The 12716-nt window shown below is 41.5% G+C and overlaps 1 protein-coding gene across 2 annotated transcripts in view; it reads left to right on the top strand.

Annotated features, from left to right (window-relative positions):
• The window catches only part of LOC108414555 (guanine nucleotide exchange factor VAV3), a 190781-nt gene that overhangs the window by 34335 nt on the left and 143730 nt on the right, over positions 1–12716 (top strand). For both annotated transcript variants that reach the window (XM_037537074.1, XM_037537075.1), the window contains exon 2: positions 7242–7358. In XM_037537074.1, the coding sequence (XP_037392971.1) occupies positions 7242–7358 (117 nt within the window). The remainder of the gene's footprint in view (positions 1–7241; positions 7359–12716) is intronic.

The raw sequence follows: 12716 nt of genomic DNA on the forward strand, positions 1-12716 counted from the left end.
GCTCAGGGCCTTTTCTTCTGAAGTCATCATTTATGACTTCTAGCAGAAAACCGTGAGGGCTGTGGAGTGTGTGTGTGTGTGTGTGTGTGTGTGTGTGTGTGTTTGTGTGTGTGTGTTTGAGGGTTTTTGTACATTTTCAGGACAAAATTACTCCAGTCTTTGTAGAAAAACCAGAGAAAAGCAGTTAAAACCTACAGAACTGACAAAATACGCCTGACTTGGTAAAGTGTGTTTTTTTTTGTTTCGTGTTTCATTTCCCTATAACTAAAAGGAGAAAAACAATTTCTTTTTAAGGTTAAGATTTAGGATTAGAAGTTTCATATTACATATAGTGACAGTTCTGGAAGGTTTCTATCGGTTCATTCATCACAATGTAAAGACAAGGCAAAGACCCCTCCCTTCAGTGCTCCTTAAGATGCTAGACCCCACAAATTCATGGACGCATATTACCAAACAACACTTTTTTAGATGTTTATGGCCATAAAAGCCTTTGCAAACGTTGTCCAGTAGCATGATATAACATTAGAGCGAACTTGGCAAGTAATTGGGCACGACTTGGGCAGTCGTGGACTGGAGGTTAGGGATCTGGCCCTGTGACCAGAAGGTCGTCAGTTCGATCCCCAGTGCTGACAGTCCATGACTGAGGTGTCCTTGAGCAAGACACCTAACCCCCAACTGCTCCCCGGGTGCTGTGGATAGGGCTGCCCGCCGCTCTGGGCAAGTGTGCTCACTGCCCCCTAGTGTGGGGAATTTCCCCGTATGTGGCATTAAAAAAGTATCCCTTAACTTAATGTAACTAACGTTAGCTGATTTGTGGGTTAGCAAACTGTTGCTACAGCGAAGATAACTACAAACATTCGCAAATGGGACACGACAATACTGACCTGTCGATTCTGTGAAACAGCAAAAATAAGTTAGTTACCCACCTATCAGGCAGAAACAGAGCAACGTCCTCGTCCCTTTCATTTCTTTTAACTCTCCATGAAGTCAACAGTTTCGGCTCTACACATTCTTACAGCGTTCACAATGAAATAGTAACCAAATGTGTAAAACACGTCAGGAAAGATGTTTTTCATTAGTGAAATAGTTGTGACGTGGCTTCTTATCCGCCAGCTTCTCGTTCGTATGTCAGGTTAAGCCTTAAATGGTGCAGTAGTTAAAATTTGGGGCCTCAGGCAAAATATGGCTCATATGTTTTATGTCAGGGATCAGCTCCCAGGATTGGCCAAGGTAGAGAAATATTGACCGAATGCATTTTTGGGCTGAAAATTGGTCGTTACTGATGCATAGCCGATAGATTCTTCGATCTCTATAAAGGATAGCGTTGCATATATATGCTTACATGTATTTAATGTACATCTACATGTGCATGTGTATATACACACACACACACACACACACACACACACACACACACACACCAGCCACTTTATTAGGTACATGTTCAGTTGCTTGTTAACACAGACAGCTAATCAGCCAATCACACGGCCACAGCTCACTGCATTTAGGCATGTAGAGGTGGTCAAGACGACTTGCTGAAGTGCAGACCGAGCATCAGAACGGGGAAGAAAGGGGATTTAAGGGGCTTTGAACGTGGCGTGGTTGTTGGTGCCAGACGGGCTGGTCTGAGTATTTCAGAAACTGCTGATCTGCTGGGATTTTCACACACAACCATCTCTAGGGTTTACAGAGAACGGTCTGAAAAAGAGGAAATATCCAGTGAGCGGTCAGTCGTGTGGACGAAAATGCCTTGTTGATGTGAGAGGTCAGAGGAGAACGGGCAGACTGGTTCCAGATGATAGAAAGACAGCAGGAACTCAAATAACCAACCAGAATCTCAGAGGAACGTTTCCAACACCTTGTTGAAAGTCTGACATGAAGAATTAAGACAGTTCTGAAGACAAAAGTGGGTCCAACATTAATTTTACACAGTGCTTACATGTTGCTATTGTTGGGAACAAAACCTCATATTTCCAATATGGTGACTTTACAGCAGAAGGAAAAAACACACTTTACTTTTAATGGAAGTCAATGGAACCAGACTTTTCTCCAAGTCATTTTGTGCCGTTTCTTTTGTTCCATTCACCATGAAATTGACACACAGTGTAAAGGGCAACAAGCATTTTCAAATTAAGTGAAATAAAAAAAAAAAACAAAGAAACCTGAAAAGTGATAAAAATGGAGATACGAGGTTTTGTTCCGACAGCTGCGACATATTGGAACACCTTATTATCTGTAGATCCTTACATAGTCATTTGCAAAGTTTTGGTTGCCCCTACATGCTTTGTTGATATTCTAAGTGTAAATACGTGAACACATCCTCTACAGAGACACACTACTGCGCATTTCGGGTTATTTACTGAAATTAAAATGTTAGAAAAATCAAAGGTTGTGGCATTTTTTTCAAAATATAAAGTTGTGTAAGTTATATCAGTTCATGTGAGTGATTGTGAGTGTCTTATGTAAGAAAGGCTGTGTCACAGTGACTGTAAGCCCACGCTGGTTTCTCAATCATTAGCTGCTGTAATATGGAGCCTGCAGCCCACGGTGCTTTGTTCTGTTTAAAACCCCAGAGTACTTCTGCATTCGCTGCAGGTGACAGCATGCATGGCCTGAGTGTGTGTTTCCCTCAGCTCAAAGACAAAAAAAGCCCACTTCCTCTGAAACCTCGTGTGTTGCTCAAGATAGACACGGATGTCCACCTCAGAACTTCAACTTCTTAGTCTCACAGGAAGCTGGCAGGGGGCCTAGAGAGGCAGATGTTGGTTAACTCTGACATTTCGGCTGTGGGCCATTCAGAGTTTTCACGCTTGTCTCATTTAACCGATTAAACTCTTATTCCAGAGTCGTTGGTGAGCGTTTACGTCCACGCTGGTCAGTAAAATGGGTCCAGGTTCCTATCCCTGTATAAAAGAAGCTCCATGCTGCCTTTATTGTTGGATGCACTGCCATAGCTCAGCAATTCTCATATGGAATTATGGACTATTCCCATATGGACTATGGAAACACCTATTATTGGTTTGGTTCTTCATAGTGACAATAACGGGACACTGAATTTTGAAATATACAGTCGTGTGCAAAAGTTTGGGCACCCCAAGTTGCATTATACGCAAGTGAAAATAAGGACACAACTCACTTCTGTACAACTGCTGCTTATTTTGCTGAATTGAACAAACTGGGAAGAAAAAAAATTGTGGCCTGTGCAAAAGTTATGGCACATTTTATATTTATGCTTGAAAAACTCTTGTTTTTCAAAATATGTTACACTCAGCAAAAAAAATAGTTTATTATGAATTAAAAAGCTCTCCATAGAGAATGTGTTTACTTATAAAATCTGTATTTTTGATGTTAAAAAATGTAGTTTGTGATGCAAACAAAATAAAAGTCTTTTGTCTTTTTGTCTTTTTTTTTTTTTGTTCGATCAAATCTTTACATATTTCACATAAAAGCAGCGTCAGCACTGGGAAATCTTGCTGTTTAAGCAGAAAAACAGGTAAAACAGCAGTTTAGGGGTCATCATTAAAGGGCCAACTGAACGGGGTAATGCTGTAGAGATGACCAGGTTTTCAGGCCTTCTGCAGATCTTTGTGACAGAGGAGACGATCAGAGTGTGTAACAGGATGTCCATTAAGATCTTTATCGTAAGACCGCTGGCTGACCAGAAACCCACACAGCTGGTCAGCAAATTAAAATTTCCTGATGCTAATCTCTCACTTCTTCACAGCACCACAGAGTGTAGCGTAGTAAAGAGAAATCCCAATAAAACCAGAAGAGCTAAAGGGGAATTACACCCAGTTAGTTTTGTTTCTTCAGAATTGATGTAATCAGGGAGATTCAGGTGGTTTGGTGTGAAATGGTTCAGGCGTCTTTACAGTGGTGGTGATGGGAACCAGGCGTCGCCATGACTACAACACAGATATAGACACTTTATTCACCATCCAGAACCACCAGAGAACCTACACGAGTCTTCTGAGCTTATATGGAATGTTGGTGATGGAAAATAGTGGAAAATCTGGAATGATACGATTTCTTTGGGCTCTATCTATCTATCTGTCTGTCTGTCTGTCTGTCTGTCTGTCTGTCTATCTATCTATCTATCTATCTGTCTATCTATCTGTCTCTATGACACTTGTCTGGTTTGTGAAGTCGAGTTTCCCTGTTCACTCGTTATGAATGTGTCTCTGAAGCTCTGCATTGTGTTAATTAACACGCTGTGGTGAAACACTGAGAAATGGGATTATAAGGCCTGGAATCCCTCAGAACAGGAATTGGGATGCTAAGACGTCTAACATTTGATCCACAGTTTGCTGATATCCTGTGTTCTGATTTTCTGGTGTAAATAATCAGCCATCCGAGTACCGGTGCGCTGCATCGGAACGCTGTCCGCACACCCACGCATGTGCTAGACCTTCACACCTGCCAGTTTCATATCAGTGCCTTCATGTAGACCACAAGACATGAGAGAGTCGGGGTAACAATGCCATTGTCTTGGTTGCTTAAAGCTTTTATTTCAGATTAATTTAGGGCCTGACTCCATTCAGAATTAGAGTCAGGCCTTAAAACCAGGATCAGTACACGCCGTCAGTCTAAGACCCTGTTCATCTGTGTATTTATTCTCTGGCACATTTTAATAACACCCAGACCAGTTTACCTCTCCTGGAAATCCTGCCATACACACTGACAGTAAATGTTACGCCATCAACCTGTAGCTCGCCTGAATCTGAGCAGCCCACTGAGTCGCTTTTGTACGTAGCACAGCAAGAAGCATCTGAACCAACGGATTGCTTCTGAATCAGCGTCAAATTCAGTGGAAATGACTTTCCGCTCTCTTTCAAGCTGTGATAGATGGTATTAGATCTCTAATGAACATCTAACAGAGAAACAAACTACTTTGAAGTGAAAAGTCAAAATACTTTAAAGAGTAGCTCGTCCAGTAAGACAGTTCAGACGTTTTACCTTCAGAACTACACATGCAAAGCAAATTTAGCTCAAATGTTTACTGTAAAGTCTTTTTTTTAAGAAAAAAAACGTCAAAACTGCGTATTTAGATCTCGAGGGATGTGCTCAGGTACTCGAGTATCTGAAAACAGAGTTGATTGTTTCAGCATTCAGTTCAACAGTTCAGTGAAATCTAACAGAGAAAGAAAGTTCAACAATTTTGCTTATATTTGCGAGGAAGTATGAATATTATACGTTACTACGATAAAACATGAAGCCCTTAATGAGACCCTGTTATTAAGGGCATGACTAAGAGTCAAAAGATATCTCTCTGGTCTTCCTGTTACCTCCAGTTAGATCCCATTCTTAATCTATAGGGTTTAATATGATGGCGGCTCACCCTTTGCAGCTATAACAGCTTCAGCTCTTCTGGGAAGGCTTTCCACAAGGGTTAGGAGTGTTTATGGGAATTTCTGACCGTTCTTCCAGAAGCGCATTTGTGAGGTCAGACACTGATGTTGGACGAGAAGGCCTGGCTCACAGTCTCCACTCTAATTCATCCCAAAGGTGTTCTATGGGGTTGAGGTCAGGACTCTGTGCAGGCCAGTCAAGTTCTTCCACACCAAACTGGCTCATCCACGTCTTTATGGACCTGCTTTGTGCACTGGTGTGAAGTCATGGTGGAACAGGAAGGGGCCGTCCCCAAACTGTTCCCACAAAGTTGGGAGCATGAAATTGTCCAAAATCTCTTGGTGCTGAACATATACACCGATCAGGCATAACATTCTGACCACCTCTTTTTGTATATATATATATAGTTTTTTTTATTTATAAACACTGTGTCCACTCACTGTCCACTCTATTAGACACTCCTACCTTGTCGGTCCACCTTGTAGATGTAAAGTCAGAGACGACAGCTCATCTGCTGCTGCACAGTTTGAGTTGGTCATCCTCTAGTCCTTCATCAGTGGTCACAGGACGCTGCCCACAGGACGCTGCCCACAGGACGCTGTTGCCTGGATATTTTTGGTTGGTGGACTATTCTCAGTCCAGCAGCATTGCTGTGTCTGATCCACTCAGACCAGCACAACACACACTAACACACCACCACCACGTCAGTGTTACTGCAGTGTTGAGAATGATCCACCACCCAAATAGTAGCTGCTCTGTGAGGGTCCATGGGGGTCCTGACCACTGAAGAACAGGGTAACAGAGTATCAGAGAAACAGATGGACTACAGTCTGTAACTGTAGAACTACAGAGTGCAGCTATACAGTAAGTGGAGCTGATAAAGTGGACAATGAGCGTAGAAATGAGGAGGTGGTCAGAAGGTTATGCCTGATCGGTTTATGTATATATATATTTCAAAAGTTGATATGAATTCATCTAAAAATGAGTTTTCAGTAACTTTTTTTAAAGCATGCTAAAATAGGGGCGTTGTTAATAATCGAGCTGCTCTACAGGAGAAACATCTATCACCTATAGATTTCAGTTTTCTGTAGAGTGAGAAAATGTACAGAGCATAAAGAACGAGAGGGGGTGTATAGCTTTCCGTTTTTTTCCAGGTGAAAAGTACATATTTATAGGTCATCATACCTGAATGTCACGAAAAAATCAAAATAAAATAAAATTTTAAAGCTAGAACTAGTGGGGACAGTCGTGGGCTGGAGGTTAGGGAACCGGCCCTGTGACCAGAAGGTCGCCGGTTTGATCCCCAGAGCCGACAGCACATGACTGAGGTGTCCTTGAGCAAGACACCTAACCCCCAACTGCTCCCTGGGCGCTGCGGATTGGGCTGCCCACCGCTCCGGGCAAGTGTGCTCACTGCCCCCTAGTGTGTGTGCTCACCAGTGTGTATGTGGTGCTTCACTTCATGGATGGGTTAAATGAGGAGGTGAAATTTCTCTGTTTGTGGGATTCAAGAAAAACAAAAAATCACTTAAAGTGCATTAGAAAAAAATGTCAGTGTCACTGTTTTCAGGGACAGGTGGTTTTATTGCCCCAGTGACAGTTTTGTACCTTTGTGCTCATTTTATAATTCTATAATTCTATAATTATGTATGAACTTGGGCCCCCAAGACAAGAAGTTTCGGCGCCCCTTCTCTACAACTTTAAAGGTAGAACTAAAAGTGCTAAAATGCATTAGCAAAGATGCTAAGAGTTTGAAGTTTTTGCTAAAAGCTGAACGTTTGTACTGAAATGCATTGACTAAATTTTCTGCCGCTTCATGTTGTTGCTAAAAGCTGGTGATTAATAATAACGATGCTTTGGCTAAAATGTGTGTCACTGGTTTCTCTTTCTAGTTCCTATGCTTGAAGAACATCAGGACGTTCCTGAGCGCCTGTTGTGAGGTGTTCGGCATGAAGAAGAGTGAGCTGTTTGAGGCCTTTGACCTGTTTGATGTGCGGGATTTTGGCAAGGTAAGACCCCTTTAGCTTCCCTTAGCTTGGATGATGGGAACCACAGTGAACGGTGGATGTTGTAGCTTACGGATGTGGTCATGTTGGGCTGGGTGCTCCACCTGGAATAAATAACTGCTTTATTTGTTGTTTTGTTCTGTTCTTAAATATAATTATACAGTTATGTTGTTAGTTATGTAATGAATTTGGTTCATGGTGATTTCATGATATCAAACTTTTTGTTTATTTTCTTTATTTGACACTTCAGACAGTCTGTAGTAGTGAAGGTTGAAGCCCAGCTTTAGCACACAGTTGACTTTGCGTCTGTAGCCACAGCTTTTGGATGGATGGTTTGAATGATGGCTCTCTAGCCTATACATGTGTTATTTCCAGCTACTGCCATGGTGAATTTGTTTATCACTGAAGTACATTGATTGTAAAGTATCATTTACAAAGCACAGCACTGATGCAGCAGTGTCAGTAATATCAGCAGTGAATGATGCCTTCACTGCACAGAGCCTACAGGAGAACTATGAATAAATCAACAAGCAGCAAACCAACAAAAGAAACAACAAAGTGGACCTTCAGTTCCACTCAAGAGCCTCTGCTGTAACATGAATCTATATGCTGTATGAACGAGAGTGAGAGGGTGAAAAAAGTCACTTTTCAGACTCTTAACTGATCTTAGACTTTAGATGAAAATCCTTTTGCTTTGAGTGACCCTGTACCTTAATTATGACTATTTTAATAAAACAAATGATTGAGTGTTACATTCTATTATTACTGAACCAAACATATAGCTCCAAAAAGTTTAGTTTCAGTAGTGACTGTTTCGATAGTGACAATTTTCGTTAAAGTCACAAAAGCACAATTCATTAAAACACAGAAAAGTACTAAAAGTGTACTTTTAGTGACATTTCTTAATGTTCCACACTGATTTTTAGACGTTGAGACACATTTACTTGATAAGGACTAAAAGTCATTGTGTTTGGGTAGTGACAAGAAAACATGGGACAGCATTTTTTATAGCTTTTTTATTAAAAAATTACAGTCCTGATAAACAAATCTCAACTTTAAAATTAAACAAAAACATCTTCAAAACTGTAAGAATTGCTTTGAGAAGTGTAAATTTGGGGGTTCGGGGTTTGGGACAGTCAGGACATATTCTGATTGTCTGAATATTTCATTTTTTGTTTCTTTCTAGTTTTTGGGGTGGGACCACAGTTTGAACTAAATTAGTGCTGGTCTATACAAAATATGTTGAAATATTGATTGTATATGATATTTTTTTACATAATCAATGTTTGTCGGTGAAGCTGTGTTAATTCCGTGGACATCAAGTTCAGGTTTGTGTGAAGACGATTCAAAATGCCATCTAAATAATGTTATGGGATTATTAAAAGTAATAAATACAGTCTAATTAAACTTATTTTGTATACGGATACAACAAAATGCCCTACTCTTTTGGAACGAAGACACGTTTTAGGGTTTGATGTGTGGTAAATCATGATGAACTGCACGAAGTGATGTGATTCACTGCGATTAATTCTTTGAACCATTTGACAGCCCTATTAAATTAAAGCCTGGTCTTTGTTGTCACCTTCTAAGGGTTAATTCCAACACGATGCAGTCTTCAGGAATGTCTGGTTATTTGGTGTTTTCTCGCCCAGAAACTCGGCTCCTCATGTGCTGTGTGTGGTTTAAGCTTTGGGCTGCATGGAGATGTGTGAAACGTGGCAGGAGTGTCGGGGAGTTTCCACTTGTTAAATAAAGCTAACAATCTGAGCTGGCTGTTTTTTAATGGGCTTTAAAAGGCCGTCGGTTCGTTGTTGGTGAGTGATGATGCAGCACTGTGTTCGGCTATGTGTAGTCTGGCTGTGCTGTGGAGTCTGAGGCTCATCCCCACCCCGCTGCTCCGCCAGCCCTCAGCGCTGTGGCTTTAATTAAGGATCAGTGCTGAGCGGCAGGGTGACGGGACGTCCCGCTGAGATGGGGGGGTTTGTGGCTTCTGCCTGACTTTGATGGGGCTGTGCTGAGTATTAGTTTACAGCACAGTGCAAAATTCATAGACCACCCCTTCATTGATTTGATCTCCAGTCAAAACAGCTGGAAACATATGTTTAACATAAAATTACACAGAAGTCTCAACAATGAAATATAATATCTATTTCTTTACCTTTGTTCCAGCTTCCATTCTTTTCAGTAGACTCACTTCCAGCTTTTCAGGGATGTCCTCCCACCAAAATCCAGGCTTGGAAGCTGGTTGATGATTTTCTGAAGTAATCAAACCCATTCAGTGGTGTTGAGGTCTGGACTCTGGGGCGGTCAGTCCATCATTCAGCTTCTTTGTTTGATGTGTCCGTCTCCTTTTCTCAGTGAGGTTCTTCTTGATCAGCTACACGTCCTTTCAGACCCACAGCGCTGAGTGGTCTTCTCACAGGGGAAGGATGGAGAGAAACACCTGTGGATGTTTTCAGATCTGAAGCAGCTTGATCTTCTCCTCTCTCTCAGAGATCAAAGCTTTCAGTGCTGTTTATCTGATGGGGGCAGTTTTGGTGTCTAGCAGGTCTTCCAGGTGGTTGTTAACGTTTTCTCTGCAACCTTTAATCATTTTTTGAACTGTTTTTTTTCCTCTTTTAATGTGAATTATCTTAAATCCAGTCTCTTCAGAAATATCTCCTGGAAAAGTGAATATATTGTACTTTTTGGATCATAAACAGCTCCAGTTAGGGCTGAGCAGGGACAGCCGATAGATGCAGGTGGATCCTTCCTTTAGTTTCTGGATAACTTTTTTTTTTTTCCCTGGAACATTTTTGGGATAAAAAATGTCGCTTTCTGCAAAAGGACACAGAGATATGAAGAATATTAAGCAGTTATTATACAGCATGCTGGCAGTGGAGACGGCACCACTTTTTGCTGTTATAAATGCTTTTACACACATTTGCATAATTTCTTGAAAAATATATTTTATTTTATTTTTTATAATTAAGGCGCTCTTCTCCTTTGTCATATTTCACAGAAATAGCTATTAGTCATTAATCTCACAAGCCAGACTTCTGTCCGTCATCAGAGAGTCATGCTCGTTTTGTCCCTTAAAGTGATCAAGAACCGCCTACTTTGACAGAAATGGGCCATTTGACTGGCATGCAAAATGTCCAATGGGCCGTTTGGATGACGTAAACATTCGAATATGAATACATTTCTGTACTTTTATTGTTGCTCTGATGGAACATATCAATGAGTCGTTTCCATAGCGATGTGAGTGGTTCTGAATATGTGCTTAGAAGCTCTCAGTGCAACAGTAAATGCAGCTTCTCAGTAGTGCATTCAAAGCTCGAGTTCCACATACTGACCCAATTTAGTGACCAACGTGGACATACACGCTCGCTAACTGCTCTGGGGTCTGATTTTACATCCCCCAGGATTGATTATACTGTAGGAAAACCAGCTTTCGTCAAAACATCCACACATCTGTCCAGTGGTGACAGAACCGATGTTGTGCTGCATCTCTCCAGCATATTATTGTCACTGACTTCATTGATCCCTGAAAGGGTCTGATACGTTGGTGCAGGTCTCTGAAAGCATGTGTTTGTGGGTAGAATGACCTTTGAACCGGGCAGCTGTTTGTCCCCAGGCTTGTTAGAAGCTCCTCTGATCTAAGTTGATCACTGAGCTTCAGACTCCAGCTGGACACTGCATTCAGAGAGGGTGACCTTTCACCGCTTGGTCACTTTACTGGACTGAGATGGCCTGCACTACAGCATAATTGTGGCAGAAACATTATTTGTGTAACTTGAGCCAAACTCAGATACATAGCACAGTGCTGGATAATCAATAGTGACGTATAGGAGTGAAGTTCCAGCAGCACTGTGGAATAAAGGGAAAAACACAAACGGTCCGAAAACACAGTTAAACCACTTTGAAGAAAGCCTAATAATCCGTTAATAATCTAATAGCTCAATCGGAGTAGAATACGTCCATGTACACATCTCAGTCGGAATAGTCTAGTCCGATTGAGGCCGTTCGGAATACAGTGTCTATCTGATTGAACGAAGTGGGTAATCCTGTAAATAATCTGTTAAATAGAAGAACAACATCCGTGTAAACGCCTGCATCCGATTACGTTCCCTATCGGAAAGTTTAGCTTTTTCTGCATGTGCGTCGTGTAAAAGTGAAATTTTATAATGTTCAACACGGCGGGAGCAGGAACTGGCTTGTGTGCAGCTGATCAGCTATGGAAACCCAATTCATGAGGCTTTTGACATGCAGTTCTTATGCCGAAGCTGCTTCCAGAGAGCGTTTGAAAAGCGATTCCGCGCTCGGCAGCCCTGAGAGTTTGCATGATCTACTGCTTCGTGGCTGAGCTGTTGATGCTCCTAGATGGACTCATTTCACTGTAATAGCACTTGCAGTCGACGCAGAACTTTCCCAAACTGACTCGCGGCAAAGGTGACAGTGTAAACTCACTGACCCGTCCTTTACGACCCATTTTACTGACAGTGTTTGTGTATGAAGGCTGTGTGCTTGATCTTATACACCTGTTAAAAGTGAATGTCCACATACTTTTGGCCACAGAATGTAGTAACATAAAGTCTTTACATTTGTTTCACATTCTGTATTGACCAGCTCACATCTGCCTGTTTATTTGCTGAAGAAAATCCTAAATGTGATTGTTTAAAAAATGTAAATCTGCATTTTTCCGTTTCAGTGAGCGACGAGTGAGAAATGATTCATATGTAATTACAGCATGATTTTCAGCTGGTTGGTGGTTGCTGGATGAGTTTGTTTTTGGTGTGTGGTGTTGTAGAGAGACTGCACAATGACGTTGAGGCTAGACTTGGGCTGTTGCAGGTTGGAAAGCAGGATATTTCTGAACCAATTGTGGTAATTCCACGTTTAGCCGCGTTATTGGGAATGATGAGTGGTCAGGTCTATAGAGCCCGCTGCGTGTGTGGGCCTGCAGCTCCTTCCACAGCGGATTTCACATATGAGGTAATGGGTTTTGAATCATCGCCTGCTTCCTCGGCCACACTGCAGCCTTCCTGTCGTTTGTTCAGCAGATGATCTTTATCTTATTTGTCCGTAACGCACAAAACACAACTGTCCTGATTCATCTCTGCACTCGTGACACATTTGTATCCATTTTGTCCTGCGGTTAATGAGGGGTTCACACCTTGTGGTGGTTCTGCTGTTGACGTGTGGGAATGAAAAAGTTGTTGGTAATTTTAGGAGCACATATTCTAAGATATTTTTACCACACATCTCTGGCCATTTGTCTGTGAAAATCCTGGTTATTCACACTTTTTATGATGTAATTGCAATTCAGAACATGTCTTTTAGTTTTATATGGAATATTTATGATGGTCAAATCGTGGTTGG

This window comes from Pygocentrus nattereri, chromosome 3 (genome assembly GCF_015220715.1).
Source record: "Pygocentrus nattereri isolate fPygNat1 chromosome 3, fPygNat1.pri, whole genome shotgun sequence".
Classification (NCBI taxonomy): Eukaryota; Metazoa; Chordata; class Actinopteri; order Characiformes; family Serrasalmidae; genus Pygocentrus; species Pygocentrus nattereri.